The sequence below is a fragment of the Sapajus apella genome, unplaced genomic scaffold (genome assembly GCF_009761245.1).
Source record: "Sapajus apella isolate SASKATOON/1434 unplaced genomic scaffold, GSC_monkey_1.0 scaffold96, whole genome shotgun sequence".
Lineage (NCBI taxonomy): Eukaryota > Metazoa > Chordata > Mammalia > Primates > Cebidae > Sapajus > Sapajus apella.
In genome coordinates this window covers 5364733-5381350 of record NW_022437036.1, presented here as the reverse complement: position 1 = coordinate 5381350, position 16618 = coordinate 5364733, and the positions used below count along the sequence as shown (strand labels likewise).

Sequence of the window (16618 nt, the reverse complement as noted above, 5' to 3'; positions counted from 1 at the left end):
GGACTGCAGAAGCTGTTCGGTGTTACACGTGTATATGCTATTTTTCTAGCAGCCATGTCTGAGCAGAATGTTAAAATAATTTTTGGAAAAATTTTCTTTAAACCATCTGGGTTTTAAGAAATTTGGTACCAAAAATTGATGAGTAGAGGCAAAAATGCCTCTTCATCTTCTCTATATATTTTCCAGTTGAAAACAACTAAGAAGTCCTTTAAGAATTTATAATCCGTTCCCCATTAACTTAATTTAGCTTTTCCATCACTGTTAATGATCAGAGTAACAAAGTGTGAAAAATAAGAAACCATCATTGATGTTAATTAACACATTTAGATGGGCCAGTTAAAACAGCTTCATAAGTTTAAATTAATTGTAAATGGAATATTCCTTATTTAAAATTTTTGCACTGTGTTTTCTACTGTAAACCAAAAGGGGTTACTAAGCAAAACCACCTAAAATTAAGTTGGCAATTTGAATGAATCTCGCATTAAAAGAAAGCTTGACAGTGTTATGAAAGCCACCAGTCTCAGCCAGTGTGTCCCCGTGGGTATCCCCAGCCTCCTTGCTCAATCCATTACTTATATACTAACTACATAATGACCTGTTCAAACCAGACTCTATTTAATGAACTGTGAATTTACACAGAGGCCATTTTAAATGGGTCACCCCATTTAGGATTAGTGGATCTCAAATTATTAACCAAACATCACTCCATTTCAAAGTAAAATATTCCACCAGTGATTTGATTTATTGGCTCTTCCATTGCCACTGAGCAATGCCTAGGAAGCAGGCACAATGCCAAGGACTGTGGGCATCTTGACTAGGACGCTCCTCGTTTGTGTGAGTGTGGGTCAGATCACCAAAGTAAGACTTCATCTTTTTCCTACCTGTTATCAATATGGTGCTCAAATACATTCCTACAACTGTAGAATAGTGTGGAAAGGGATGGGAAGTTTGAAGTTGTTCATGTTTTATTGGCCTTGTTTTAATTGACACCAGTAGAGTTTTAATGGTCTTTGTATAATTTTTAATGGCTTTTTCCATTGTTTTTGCTTCTCTTACAAAGTTTAAGAAGTGTATGACCTCATTCAATGTACTGCATTTTATTTGGACCAGTCACATAAAATGTCTCTCTAGAGTTGACTTTGAAGTTGTTTCCAGAAATTTAAACTCAAGTCCAGAGATTGAAGCTGTCCAAACAGCTCGTGGGCTTAACATGCAAACCCCTGCCCCAGCCTTCCCGTTCCAAGTTGGTGCCACCTCCAGCAGCCACTGGTTTCCTTTTTACTGATGTAGCTGTGGAATGGAAAGGACCTGTCCCTGGCATTTCAGGAAGCAACCCTGGTCTTCCCTGACAAGTATTGTTTAGGAAAGAGGGCTGGAAAATAAGAAGCCAGCACCTCATCAGTCACCCCTGAAATGGTGAGGCTTCCATAGCTCTTGAGAGTCATTGGAGGTGTTCTTTCATCTCAGCTGATTTTAACCCATGGTTGGGACGTTCCAAGTTAGACCTGTTCCTCTTAGGAGTGGGGCTGTCCGAATTAGGGAACTGGCCTCAAAAACGGTCTGCAGTGGCAATACCGGATTCCTGTTCAAGCTTTTTTAAAGTGCTGAGTCTTAGAAACCCTTGAAGGAAACTGACCCTGTAGGAGAAGATCGTCATTTGTTTATATTTATTTTCACCCAATAGGGTGATAAAGGTTGGTTTTTGTCCCCTGCACTTATTGGGGTAAAATAGCAGACCTGATTAGAGATTGTTTTAAGGATGTCCTCCAGGTTGGGGAACTGTCCCATTCTACCTGAAGCCAGGGCACTGGTGCTGTGACTGTTTTCCCAAGGTGGGAGAGAGAGAGACCTAGCCTGGAGCTAGCTGACCCCCGGCCTGTGTGCTGACTTCCTGGGGTCCTCAAACCACTGTATTTTTCTGTTGAGCCTGTACTTGGGGAGAGATCAGCAGCATTTGAGGAAGAGAAAAGAATCATGGTACCTCAGGGTTTCTTTCCCTTTACTCGCTGACAGCCATCGTCTGTGGGCACCTCATGCTTCTCCGCACTCTGTTGGGCTGTGGAGGTAACGATCACCCAGGCCAGTCTTCCCTGCCTGGGATTCGCCCTTGGAGAAGAGGCCTAGCAGGGCAGGCTCCCTCTGGGCATCCCTGGGTGCAGCTTCTGGACACATGCCTTCTCTTTTTTTTTTTTTTTTTTTTTTTGAGATGGAGTCTTGTTCTGTCACCAGGCTGGAGTGCAGCGGTGTGATCTCGGCTCACTGCAACCTCTGCCTTCCAGGTTCAAGTGATTCCCCTGCCTCAGCCTCCTGAGTAGCAGGGACTATAGGCACATGCCACCCCGCCTGGCTAATTTTTTGTATTTTAGTAGAGATGTGGTTTCACCATGTTGGCCAGGTTGGTCTCAATCTCCTGACCTCATGATCCTCCCGCCTTGGCTTCCCAAAGTGCTGGGATTACAGGTGTGAGCCACCATGCCCAGCCCACATGCCTCCTTTAAAGTATCCAGGGGTGGCTCAGGTTGAGTAGAGGTAGAAGGAGAAACAGACATGTTTACCATCAGTTTTCCAAAGCTCCTGATCTTTCCCAAGATTGTAACTGAAAACTGCTGTCTCTTGTGTTCGTTTTGGGGGTGGGGGTGGGGGTGGTGGTGCTGGCTGGGCCATGCGTGTGAAGCGGTGTGTGTCTCTGATTCACCCTCTGCTAATTGAGAGAGCGTTATTTACATTATTTATTTGTTTTGACACAAGTGGTTTCAGTGTTTTATCCTAGCTAATGGCTTCTTAAAGGTAATAAAACCCTTCCACCCTAATTGGTCAGATAAGACACTTTTTCTTGTATGCTTAAATAAAGCAATTAGTGAAGTGCTTCTATCCAAAATGACTTTTTTTGTCCTTTTTAAAAACCAATTTACTGTTACTGGAAACTTTTTATACAATAAAGCAATCATGCAGATTAAAGAACACCCTGCAATCCTTGTATTAATCTTAACAATGGGCTCATGTTTCTTCCAGTGTGTTTGTGTTAGGGGAGGGCCCAGCCAGTTTTGTGATCCTTTCGGCCCCTGACTCTTTGCTTTGTGCCTGAGGCCTTTGCCTTGGTGTCTGAAAGTTGATCTATCTATTGGATGCTTTCAAAGGGACAATCTATTTCCTGTCCAATATATAAAAAGGAAAACTGCCTAAAAGGCAGATAATTATTTTTCTTATGAAAATATATGCTTTACATACATACCAAAAAACATTTGGACATCTTCAAATAAAACTATGGTGTGCTTTGTTGAGAAGTACTTCTTACACACAGGCTCTAGGAGATTTGACTTTCTAAATGACTGTTTCCTACTCTTACACCAAAACAGGGACAGGGTTTGCCAGTGGAACTCAAAGCCAAGACTGTATTTCCCCTTGATTGTGCCTGTCCTGGGGTCCCCCAAGGAGGACCTTTGTCCTGAAGCTTGACTTTCATGCATACGTACGCTGGTGGGAGATGTGGACCTGAGTCACAGTAGGGGTATGTGGTTTCATCACCAGAACCTATACATAAAAAAGATAGCAGCTGGCCTGCCAGGTCTCCTTGGCACGCTTGGCGTTTGGTCCTGAGGTGCTGCAGTGACTCACAGCAGTTCCCTTCAGAGCCTGTTGACAAACCACACAAAAGAAACAACCGCCTCCTCTTGTGCTCTCACCTTGTTTTTTGTTTAGAAATTACATTTCCCCAAGTCGCTTGTTGGCCACTGGCTGTGTCCAAGAATCAAATCCATTCCCAAAGGAGAGACGTTTGCCATAGGGTTTAAGAACACTCTGACCGGCAATGATATTTTAATAACATTAAAGAATCCTCCATCCCGAAGGGGACCACATAAAGGTGCCAACACCTGTGTGATTGGTGACCTCTTGGGTTATGTTCTCAGCTGAGTCTTTGGGGGCCCAGTCTTGAACCGGCACTACAAGAGCATGAGACACAATGTGAAGAAGCATTGCCGTCAGTGGAGAGCTGCAAGATGCCACCAGTGACTTGGAGGCATGACTTGCCAGGATGCCTGGAAGTGGGGGGCCATTGGAGTGGCCCTTTGAACACTCACTTTGACAGTAGGTAAACAGGCTGGATATAGATTTCCTCTGTGAAATTTAGTGACCATTCTGTAAAATGTCTGATCCTGATCTGATGTTTGAGCAATCTAAAATCCTTCCTGGTCAATCTGCCATAGTTCTGCAGCTGCACCAAAATTTACCTAGCCTAGCACCATTTGCATCTAAATCTAATGGGATAGCATGCCATTCTACACGCGGCCATGAGCTTGATCATAGGCATCCCTTACTCTAGTCAAGCCATGTGGAGCCATGTGGAGAGACCTTTTCACAGAAGGGTTGTCCCTAGTTGGGTGTAGGGAAGACAGCTCATCACAAAGACTTCCTGCTTCCCCATGGTTATAATTCATCAATTAGTTATGGTAAGTTTTCATTTCTTCTGAGATTTAGGTAGGCAGACCTGGTTCATCCAATGTGAGTTACATTTCAGGACTTACCACTGTGTATGCACATACATGCATGCCTACAATTGTGTATTTTGGTGTGTATTAGCTCTGAAAAACTAATTGTCTTGGCCAGACAAGGTGGCTCATGCCTATAATCCCAGTACTTGGGGAGGCCAAGGCAGGTGAATTGCTAGAGGTCAGGAGTTCTAGACCAGCCTGGCCAACATAGTAAAACCCCGTCTCTACTAAAATCTCTACTAAATACTGAATTAGCTGGGCGTGGTGGCACACACCTGTAATCCCAGCTACCAGGGAGGCTGAGGCAAGAAAATTGCTTGAACCTGGGAGGCGGAGGTTACAGTGAGCCGAGATCACACCACTACACTCCAGCCTGGGCAACAGAGGGAGACTCCATCTTAAGACAAAGCAAAAAAAAAAAAAAAAACACCTAATTTTGTTTCCAAATTTTCTTGACCACGCAGATGCCACTTGTAACCTTGTTGCCTGATGGTTTTGTTTAATTCTGTTTTGAAAACAACCTCCTCCAAAGTGATGGGTATTAGAAGGAACTCATGAGAGTCCTGGGTGCAAGCAGAGACTTTTAGCACATGTGAAAGTGCTTCTGATTTAGGATTCAGAGTTAGATTTTAGGTGTCAGCTGCATGCATCTTGTTCCCAACTCCATGCCACCCTTGGACAGATGTCAGGGTACACCAGTCTATGGCCAGGCTTTCTTATGACACAAAGGGACATTCCATGGAGTCAAATGGCAGAGACTTGTGTACAATTATCTGGTCAATTGAGGCAAAAGAAAATAATCGTGTCCAATTGTCCAAATTAGCTCTCTGGACTGTCCTGAATGCTCAGGGTAACTCTGTGGTTCTCCACTTCACCTCCGTAATCTGGCTAAAATGGACCATTTAAATGATACTCCGTTCAACACAATGCATGTTTAAATCAGGCTCAGTTAAAAGACACCACTGGGCTTAGCATGTGCTGTCAAGGATAATTCTATAATTGCTGTTAACTAATCATCCAAATTCTGCCCTCAGTAGTCACTATTGCTTTCATTTTATAGATCTTGTAATGGAGGCAGAAGATCCTCTATGCACCATTGGTCTCTTTTTCTCAGAGGAAGTGCTGAGGGGATCAAATGTTTTCTTTGTATTTTTTTTTAACTTGGTGTTCTGACCCAGGACACCATGCTAGACCTCCATTTTCATCAACTATGGGGGAAAGAGAACAACTCCCCCATCCCAACATCCCCCTTTTCCAGATGGGGAAACTGAGACCCAAGTTTTTCTCTTGCCAAGGCCACAGGACTAGAACTAGAATCATCAGTGTTCTGATTTCCAGACCAGGACTATTTCTGCTTATGCCATTTTAATTTTTCATTTCTTTCCATAAAATTAAATGACCTTCCTCAAGAAAGATTTAATGGTCAAGATGCGATTTGGTAAAAGCTTCCTCAAGGATTTTTTTCTTATTACAAAGATGAGACCAGCTGAGGCTGAGAGAGATTTGCAAACAGTGGTATGTCATTATCCCCAGCTCAGTTTTTTGTATAATTGGTGTGAAGAGATTGCTGCTGATGAATCAGCCTGCTGCTCAACAGAAAATAATGATTCTTTTGTGACGTGACTCAGTGTATGTACGTGTATGTTTGTGGTTGTTTATGAAAGGTATATGTGTACATAAAACGTTTATCGAGATGTATAATGTCATTTTAAAGCTGTAAATAATAAAAAATAGTCTTGAGCAAAACTGATTTTACAATTGCCTGAGAATGCAGCATTCATTTCAACACTATTTAATGGCTAGAAATTGATTTTTTTAAAAAATCCAATTAAGCCTCAAGGTTGGTTATCCATTTAAAAGGTTGGATGAGTTAAACAATGACAGTACCTTCAGTTCATGCTAATAATTAAATCTGCACAGAACTTCAGCACTTACATATTGTGCCCCACAGAGGCATACATTTTGTATCTTTGCACAATACGGAGCTACCAAAATCCCCAGCAGTGGTACAGATAAAAGAGCACACCCTGGACCCCAACTGGGGGAGTCCCTAAGCTGGCCACCAGCCCCATCACCTCTTCTGCTTAGATCCCTGACGCACCCACCTCCCCAAACTCAAGAGTGCTGAGTCCTTCCAGCTACCTGGCCCCAAGACCATTGGGAGACAAAAAGTAGCCTCTCATTTAAAGTGGGGAGAAAAGATGTATTCACTACTTGGTTTCATGTGCTCCCGAGTTTATAATGTAACAAATAAATCCTGTGTTAAAAATAGTACTTTATAAGTGTGTATTTACTGTGTATTCCTAGCACGTTAAGAAAAAGACTTCAAAGTCTCTTTTTATGGTTCTCATAGGTAATGTTTAAGTTACTGGATTTATGAAGATGTTAGGGAAACCACGAACCTGCTTGGAATGGTTTTTACTCTGTTTGGGTTATAATGTCACTCAGGTTTTATAAATCATTGAGAATGGATAGGTGATCTTGTTTCAAATCTAGTATTTTAACCTGCATTGTAATATAAGTAAGGTCGCTGCATTTTAGTACTTTCTATCCGTTACTAGGAACCGGCCCAAAATATGGAAGCTTCCAGATTTAGTGAGAAAAAAAATACTGAATTTCTTTCTCATTGTCCTTTAAAAAAACTAACAATTTTGGGTGAGTTTTTCCTTCCCCCACCCTTTCCTTATACTGCTTTGCTGCCACAATCCTCAGCAACAGATTTATGATTCTTTTTACTTTTTTTTTTTTTTTTTTTTTTGAGACAGAGTCTTGCTCTGTCACCCAGGCTGAAGTGCAATGGCACAATCTCAGCTCACTGCAACCTCCACCTCCCGAGTTCAAGTGATTCTCCTGCCTCAGCCTCCCGAGAAAATGGAATTACAGGTGCTTGCTACCACGCCTGGCTAATTTTTGTATTTTTAGTAGAGACAGGGCTTCACCACGTTGGTCAGGCTGGTCTTGAACTCCTGACCTCAGGTGATCCGCCCACCTCGGCCTCCAAAAGTCCTCGGATTACAGGTGTGAGCCACCGCACCCTGATGATTCTTTTAACTTTTTAAAAGATCTACATTCAGATATTACAGATAGATGTATAATAAACACAAGCGTGTTTCTGGGAAAAAAAAGGTGACTCAGGCTTTTGAAGATTGAATCATTTTCAATGCACTAAGAGAAACATACTATTTAAAAGGATCCTATAAGTGAAAGGTTTCCTAAATCAAAGATTCCTTGATCAAAACAAACATTTAGTCCCTATTTTGCTTTTCTGTAAGTCTCCATTTTCTTAAGTTTGCTTAAAGGAATGTGGAGCCACATTTGGTCTGTTAATTATTTCTTGTTTCCCTCTCACAGGCTTCCTGTCCCAAGGCTCCAGGTCTTCAACATGCCCTTGAAAACTTTTGCAACTGCAAAAATAATTTTGCTGGTGTTCAGAAGTAAATAGAATTTCGTTCCTGAGACACGAGGGTTATTGCTGTCTTACACTGTGCCCTTCCTGGGAGGACAATTTAGGCTGCTAGAATGGCAAGGGACCTCCGAGAGCAACTAGTTCAGCCCCCTCATTTTATCGAGAGGTCCTAAAAACTCATGCTAGGAAAGACACTTTTTGTTGTTAATAAATGGTTCTGCTGGTACATTTTTATGAACACATTCTCTCATCCCACTGATAAAGACATGGTACGTGCAGATGAGGCTACCGAATGTGCTTTTCAAGCAAAGTGCAAAAGATGGCATGTAGTATGCTACCTTTTGGTTAAGATCCATGAATAATCTTATTTTTTTCAGATAGAATCAGGAAAGATAAACCAAAAGCTAATAAAAATGGTAACCTGTGGGGGTAAGAAAGGTGACCTGTGGAAGTAAAAATGCTACCTATGAAGGATGAATGAGAAAACGGGGAAGGGCAGAGATAGGGAGACTTTTTTGAACATTGATTTTTACCGGTGTGACTTTTGAACAATACAAAATGTACGTCGTCACAAAAGAAAATGTAGAAAATGGAAAATGGCGAACCCTTCTGTTAAGTACAGATTCATGAACCTAAATCTATATCAAATCAGTAAGCTGCATAAAAATCAAGTAAACATGGAAAATGTCACTGGGATATACTCTGAAGAACACAAAGTGAAAACATTTTGAACTCTGTGTTGGGAGTCTGTTGTCAGGAGCAGAGGCTATTGGCAAGTGTTGTGGGAAACAGAATCTCTAGGAAGGGTTGGGAACTAGGGTCCTCACTGGCAGAGAGAGATGCAATTCTGGAAGACGGGCAGGTGAGGAGAAGCCCTGTCATGTGGATTTGAATGGGAGGAATCAGTATCAACTATGATGTTTAAGAAAACCTGATCCTACCTGTTCCAAGAGGACCAGGAGCAGTGACGCCCAAGTGGCAGGAGCATGCCCAGCTCGAGAGCTTGGTTTCTAACTCTGAAGCTCTTGGCTCTAACCAACCATTCTCCCCACTGAATGGAGCTAGGGTTTCTTGGAGAAATTACTGACTCTAGATTTGGGTCGAGGAAGGAGCAAAGTGAGCCTGTGATGATCTTGCTGTTCCAGAAAGGACAGGGTCCTTGAAAACAGATAGGAACACATCAAAAAGGAGCTTGCCTGATGGGGCTCTCACTGGCCTAAGTGGGGACGCTTGGGATCAGTGGCACTTGATGAGATGCACATAAATCTGGGCTAGGGCAGGGCTGGTTTTGTGGGTGTGCGGCCACACGGGCCCTGTGTCTGGTTAATGCTGAGCTGTTGCCATGTTGAAATTGTTTTTTGAAACAGGCTCTGCATCATCACGCTGCCAGCCCTGGGGAGAGGGGGAAGGTGTTTGCTGAAGAACACCAGGTAGTAAGTGTAGAAGGGAGGATAGAGCTGGAAAATCACTCAGCCAATACTTGATTCAGGCAGAAATCATCAATGGATACTAAAAACGTTCAGGAAAAGGTAGCTGGGACCCAGAAGATTCTTAGTCTCGACGTGTTACTTCGTGGCTTATAGAGAGGAAATTATATTAATTCAATTAACTATAAAAGGGGGAAATACACTTTACCATGAAGAGATCTGGCAGACCCCACTTGCTCAATGATGGGGGATACTTAGATCATGTGCTTCCTGATGAGGTTCCATGGGAACCACAACCCATATTGTTGCCAAAAATTTTCAACCCTAATCTAATGAAACAGACAAACCCAGATGGTGAGAGCTTCTGTAGGACATGCCAGTGTGTGAAAGGCAAAGGTCAGGACTGTTCTGGATTAAAGGAGGCCAGAGAGTCTTCACAACCAAATGCAATGCCTTGTTTGGATTCTGGATTTAAAAAGAAAAAGCCATGAAGGACAAGGGGACAATTGAAGTTTCATTGCAGACTGTATGTTGGATAATAGTATTGTCTCATTGTTAAATTTCCATGGGTATGATCAGTATATGATCGTGACTATGTGGGCTGGTGTCCTTGTTCTTAAGAGATACACACTGTGGTAGGGGTGTATACAACTTACTTTAAATGGTACAGGGAGAAATATGTGTACACACACACCTACACGCATGTGTCATATATACAGGCATACCTCGTGTTATTGTGGCGGTCCAGAACTGAACCCAGAATATCTCTGAGGTGTGCCTGTATGCGTGTGTGTGTGGTGGGGGGGTGTACATATATGTGTGTATATGTGTATCTATGTCTGCGTATATATGTATGAATCTAGGTGAGGGGTATACAAGTATTCATTATACTAGATTTTCAACTTTTCCAAAAGTGAATGAACTTTTCAAAAACATTTCTAGAGAAATGTGCTTTTCGTGGCAACGCATTCTTTTTCATCCCTTCAGGGAACATTTAGTGCAAATCTAGGTGGTGTGTCTGGTGCCAGTTGCAGAAGGGAACCGAGGCCCTCCCTGCTGTGCAGGCACTCAGGTTGTGGTGAGGGACAGCACAAACCTCCACAACGCAGGGCAGCATTCGGGCAGTCATGTGGCTGTCACAGTTTTCATTAGTTGTGGGCTCACTTCTCAGCCAGCTGCTCCAGGACCATGTGGTAGGGACAAGGTCTTTGGAGCTGACCCCACCTCTGCTTCCCCTGGGCTCATGAAGCAGCAAGTCATTCTGAAGCAGGAAGGAGCCCTTCCTTAATTTCACTTTAGGCCTGCCTGAGGCACTTCCACTGGTTTCCAGTTACCTTCAAGGTCAAGTCCATTTACTTGCAAGGTGAATGTATATTTTATGCACACTTTATGTCCCATCACATGAGCTTTTTTGCTTTTTTCTTTTTTGAGACAGAGTCTCTGTTGTCCAGACTGGAGTGCAATGGTGCAATCTTGGCTCACTGCAACCCAGGTTAAAGTGAGTCTTGTGCCTCAGCCCCCCGAGTAGCTGGGATTACAGGCAGGCTTAACCAGGCCCGGCTAATTTTTGTATTTTTAGCAGAAATGGGTTTTCACCATGTTGGCCAGGCTGATCTCAAACTCCTAGCCTCAAATGATCCACCTGCCTCAGCCTTCCAAAGTGTGGGATTACAGGCGTGAGCCATGGGGCCTGGTCCCATATGAGCTTTTGACAGTGCCAGAATGAGCACGTCCTTTACTACTTCAGGCCTTTGCAGGAACAAGTCTTTGGTCAGGGATCAAAGTGCCTGACACACTTGAACCCATCCCTCAAGACCCAATTCAAAAGTCTCATCCTACTCCTAGGGGCCTTCTCTAACTCAATTTTCTCAAAACAGTAACTAGATCTCTGGATTTTACTGTTCTATTTGCTCCCCTTTCCTCTTCCTGGCCACACACACACACACACACACACACACACATGTGCATGCGTGCATGTGCACTATTGCATCCCCAAAACCTGATGGGTCCTGGAGCTTTTTAGAACTGATGTTCAACAAATGTATGTCAAATGAATAAATGAATGAAAACACCAGAAAATATGAAGCAGATGCGCCAAAGAAATGAGTGTTTCTTTGAAGTATGGGGTATAGTGGAATCTGAGAACCTCGTGGCGATCAGCTGAGTCTAAGCAGGCATTAGGTTTTATATGGGTGAAGTGTGACATGACATTAACATCTAAATGGACATTTCAAACACCTAGAGCCATCTTATATGATATGATTTGAGAAATGTGTCCTAGGATGTGACCTGTATGAAAAAGCATCCTGATAAGTCCTAGGAGCTTTATTCTGATTTGTTCCAGAAGTGTTTAATCTTTTCTTCGACTTTTGAGCTCAGTCTGGACATCCAGTTGAATGTGCAGTAGGTTTCAAGTCATCAAAAACATAAGTTGCTTTTTGGGTTGCATTAAAGATCTGGTAATTTGTTTTAAACTTTCATTTCTTAAGGAAAATTAAATAGAGGTGAATTTTTCATTGACAGTGAAATATATGCTAAGCCACGGATTAATACCTTCATAAAAATTTATCTAAACAAAGTGCTGCCTGTCTTATTTATGTTAAAGTCTGTAAAGTCAGCAGTGAAAAGGGGAAAGTACTTTCCTGGAATATATTTGTATCTGTCACAAGCTGCATCTTGAGGAAATTGGCAGGCATTTGAAGTGGAATAATTCCTTAGCATTCTGTTTAGTTTGGATTTCTTCGATTCAGGGGTGGTTTAAAACCAGAATCACCAATATTTGCTTTTAACGCTTTTAACGTTTTCTCTTGCTTTGTGTGTACTAAGTGCTCAACAAATGCTGGTTGAATTGAATCGTCTTGTTTATCCTTTCTAGGGGCTGTCGGGGTTATTCGGTCTATTCTTAAATATGAAACAATTCTAAAAGGAAAACATCTCCAAAATGGCCTCTCCACCAACAGTTTATCTCATTTCCAACTCCTTGTACACAAAACTGCTAGCTCTGGCTATCTGAAAGGCTTCTTGGATCCCTCTTCAGTTTGCAAATGTCTATAGAGTGAACCAGAATCCCCAGTCGATCTCCTCGCCCACTCTTTTCTTTTCCAGGAACCTTCTGTTCTAACCACATAGGTTTCGGAGCCTGCTGGACATATGTGTGTCTGTGTTTCCTCCCAGGACTTCTCCCAAGTGGAATGCCTTCTTTCTCCACCTCTTCGCCTGTAGAAACCCTACCACGTCTGTCAGGGCACGGCCTTCGGGTCTCCCCCTCTAGGAAGATCCCCCAGCTGCCTCAGTCCTCTGCAGTGCCGTGTGCCTGTCTGCAACGTATTTGCAAACAGAAAAAAGAGTGATAGATCTTCATACACGCTCTTAGTACCCTTTACAAATGTGTGAAAACATTCAGCTGCTGTAAAATCTTTTGAAGAAAATAAGATCCAATTAGCGTTGACTTTTATGTCGGGAAAGCAGAGGGTTTCAAAGGAATTCCTTTCGTCCTTCAACGGCCTTTTTTTTGGCGTGCCAGGCTGCGGAGGAAAAAAAATCAAAACAAACCAAAACAGACAAAAAGACCTGCCTTCAGGATGCTGAAGCTCTAGTCTATGTGATGTTTCTGAGGGCCTGCCCCGGGCCAGGGACCACGCGTGGCTCAGAGCTCAGCAGGGAGACCTGGGGCCCGTGAGAAGGGAACATGAAAGTGTGGCTGGCGGGTGGGCTGCAAGTCCCGGAGGTGGGGGCCCAGCTGGGAGGTCAGTGGCGGAAAGCCTCCCACGCCTCGCTAGGGAGTTGACAGTGCCCTTTTTTTTTCTTTTTTTAAGGTGGATAATGAAGAAGAAACTGAAAATAAGAGCTGTGGCTTATGGAACTAGATGGAGGTAACAGAGTGCCAACCAAAGGCCCTTGAGCAATCAGGATGTGGGGTAACAGATTTTTGCTTTTAAATGACTCCTGGGCAGAGCCTACCCAACGCATCCTCCTTCCCTGACCCCTGCATCTGACCCTGTGGGTGGGACCGCCCGCCACCATCATCCACTCACCACTCACCCCTGGCTCCTCCACCACCCGGCACCTGCCCCACACCCTCTGATGGCTTTTACTCCCCTGCAAGGCGACTGAGGTGACTCAGGTCATCCTGTTCCTTCCTCATCCCCTCCCTCCTTTCCTGCTTAGACTGTGCCAGATGGCCCTTCTTGCAAAAGGGTGCGTGAGAAGGCCCCCCCCACGCAGCCAGGCAGTGCCTGGCCATCCCAGCAGCAGTGCCCTGGATGGAAAGCCTCGTCCCTGTCACCCTTGGACATCCAGGCCAGTGCCTGGCACAGCGAGATCTGATCAACGCCAGGGAACCTCCGATTAAGTGAGGAGGAAGTGACCGTCCACGCTGTGCCCACCATGCCGGACAGTGGGGCAAAAGGACCTGACGAGTCAAGAGTCACTGGGCCTCTCTGGCCTAACTGATGGGTGGCCAGGGTGCGGGATCCCCGGGGATCACCAGCGGCTGCTCAGGGACCTCGGGGGACCTGCTTGGGGCCGGCCTGGGGCCTGATCTGGCCGGAACTGTGTAGGGTGGGGTTGGGCCCACGTCGGCCCAGGCCCCGAGGGAGGCCGGGCCCGGCCGGGAGGCGCTTCCTGGCGGGCCACGTCGCCCCGCGTGTTGGGCAGGGCCGCCAGCGCCGCCGGGCCAAGGGGCGGCGCCGCTGGAGGCCCGGGGCGCGAGCCCTGTTCGTTGGGGCCTGCTCGGGCCTGCCCGCACCCTCCCCCCGGCCTGGCCGGCGCCCCCTCGCGCCCCGGGCGGGCCCTGCACGTCTCGCGAGCGGCCCGGAGCGGCGGGGAAGGCGGGGCCCGCGGGCGGCCGGGCAGGGCTGGGGCGGTGCGAGCCCGGGCCGGAGCGGGGCGAAGCGGGCCGAGCGGTGGGCCAGGCCGGGCCGGGCAGGGCCGGGGCGTGGGCCGGCGGGAAGATGGCGAACGTGGGGCTGCAGTTCCAGGCGAGCGCCGGGGACGCGGACCCGCAGAGCCGGCCCCTGCTGCTGCTCGGGCAGCTGCACCACCTGCACCGCGTGCCCTGGAGCCACGTCCGCGGGAAGCTGCAGCCCCGGGTCACCGAGGAGGTGAGCGGGCCGCCGGCCGCCATGCGCCCAGCGCCGCGGAAGCCCAGGCCCGGGCGGCCCGCGGAGGCTCCGCCTCGCTCGCCGCACTCCCGCCGCCGCCGGGCCGGGCCCAGCGAGGCCGGGCCGCCTCCCTGACGGGCTCAGCCGCCAGGCCCATCCTCGCCCGCGGAGGTCCAGTCCCAGGCCCCGCCGCTGGTTTGGCGCTCTCGCCCTCTTGTCAGCCCAGCCCTGCGCCCACCGCCCCCCCAGGATCCCGCGACACCTGTGGACAGGGCGGGGAGACGCGGCCGCTCCCAGGGAGGCGCATCGGCCCTGCCTGGCGACAGGCCCTGCTTTCCAGAAGTTCCCGTGGCAGTGTCCCCAGCTGCCTTTCCTTGGGGACCCCCGGCCCCTGCCCCTTCTCTGGTGGAAGCCGCCTAAGCCCCATCCGAGTGTTGGAAGCAAAGCAACCCCCAGCCTGGCCCTTTCAGTCTTAGTGGCTTCATCCCACCAGGGGGCTGCGAGCCAGCTAGAGACACTTAGCTCTGCAGAGAGGCGACACACCTCCCTAAGGGTGGGACAGCAGTGGTGGGGAGCTGTGCTGTGCCCTTCCAAGACTGCAGGCGTGGCCGTGGCCGTGGAGCAGGGCCTCTGGCACGTGGCCGCTGTTTGAAGCCTGTGTCTCTTGTCTCTCCCTTCTGATCTAGCTTTGGCAGGCTGCCCTGAGCACCCTCAACCCCAACCCCACGGACAGCTGTCCCCTCTACCTGAACTACGCCACCGTGGCTGCCTTGCCCTGCAGGGTGAGCCGGCACAACAGCCCCTCGGCTGCCCACTTCATCACGCGGCTGGTGCGGACCTGCCTGCCGCCCGGAGTGCATCGCTGCATTGTGGTGAGTGCTTCGAGAGCAGGCAGCCACGCTGCTCCTAGTGGGCAGCGGTGCGCTCGGCTTAGGGAGCTCTCAGCCCTGCACAGACCGCAGCCACGCCGCCGGGGGGCCGTCGACATTACAATCCCTGCTCTGCAGACAGGGAAACAGCTCCAGAGAGACCCAGGGATTTGCCCCAGATCAGTTTTGGTGGGAAATCAGAGACTCAAACCTGGATTTCCTGAGGCCCATCTAGTGTCTGTCCCTCTGTCCGTCATTTTCCTGGCTGATCAGGCTGTTGGCATCTGGTGGCCAATGTGTTATTTCTCTTGGAGGAAGACTCATGGCGGTTCCATGGTTCCGGGGATGACCTGAGGGATGGGACACCTCTGTCTAGGTGTCATCTGCTGGGGAGCTGATGTTGGGAGGGGTCAAGGAGCAGCTCCCAGCACTTCCTGGTGGTGGCTGTTGCACCCTCACCCCATCAACCCCCTGTGCCACAGATGGTCTGCGAGCAGCCCGAGGTCTTTGCCTCCGCCTGTGCCCTGGCCCGGGCCTTCCCGCTGTTCACCCACCGCTCAGGTGCCTCTCGGCGCTTGGAGAAGAAGACGGTCACTGTGGAGTTTTTCCTGGTGGGACAAGACAACGGGCCAGTGGAGGTGTCCACGCTGCAGGTGGGTGTCTGGAGGGACAGACCCTGCCCCTGGGCCCCAGCGAGCTGGGGCAGGTGGGATGGAAGTTGGGAGAGGGAAAAGTGTTGTTGGAGGGGTGGGAGGGTGGCTGCTTTGGTTCCCGGGAAGCTGCAGAGGCTTTTCCACACCCAGGCCCTCTCCCTCTGCCTCAGCCTGGTCTTTGACTTCAGGATTCTGTTATATACAGCGAGTGTTTGTTGAGCACCTAATCAGTGCCAGGCACGTCCATGCTGCTTTCCAAATAACCCTGCCCGCTTATGTGAGATGTGTGTGTGTGTGGTGTGTGTTGCTGTGTGTGTTTGATTGCTGGTGTGTGCATGAGTGGTGTGTGTGATGTGTGTGTATATGTGTTGTGTGTTGCTGTGTATGAGTGTTGGTGTGTGAATGAGCGGTGTGTGTGTATGTATTGTGTGTTGCTGTGTGTGCATGAGTATGGTGTGTGCATGGTGTGTGTGGTGTGTATGTGTGGTGTGTGTGTGGTGTGTGTGGTATGTGTGCATGAATGGTGTGTGTGTGGTGTGTGCATGAGTGTTGTGTGCATTGTGTGTGTGTGTATTGTGTGTGGTGTGTGTGCATGAGTGCTGGTATGTGCATGAGTGGTGTGTGTGTTGTGTGTGCGTATGTGTGGTATGTGGTGTGTGTGTATGTGTGGT

General features: G+C 47.5%; 2 protein-coding genes across 13 annotated transcripts in view; both read left to right on the top strand.

Moving 5' to 3' along the window:
- Positions 1-13893, top strand: part of STX16 (syntaxin 16) — a 39380-nt gene extending 25487 nt beyond the window's left edge. For 5 of the 10 annotated variants that reach the window (XM_032257186.1, XM_032257183.1, XM_032257182.1 and 2 more), the window contains one exon: positions 29-1144. Coding sequence is in view for 2 of the 10 variants with exons in the window: in XM_032257184.1 (XP_032113075.1) it covers positions 13139-13189 (51 nt within the window). In the remaining 8 variants the exon portion in view is untranslated. The other 5 variants (XM_032257191.1, XM_032257189.1, XM_032257188.1 and 2 more) reach the window with 3 other exon arrangements.
- The window catches only part of NPEPL1 (aminopeptidase like 1), a 21758-nt gene continuing 18278 nt past the window's right edge, over positions 13139-16618 (top strand). For 2 of the 3 annotated variants that reach the window (XM_032257178.1, XM_032257179.1), the window contains exons 1-3: positions 14060-14425; positions 15112-15297; positions 15777-15947. In XM_032257178.1, coding sequence (XP_032113069.1) covers positions 14276-14425; positions 15112-15297; positions 15777-15947 — 507 coding nt within the window. In that variant the 5' untranslated portion in view covers positions 14060-14275. Of the gene's footprint in view, positions 13196-14059; positions 14426-15111; positions 15298-15776; positions 15948-16618 lie in introns of those variants that run through there. The other variant, XM_032257180.1, reaches the window with a different exon arrangement.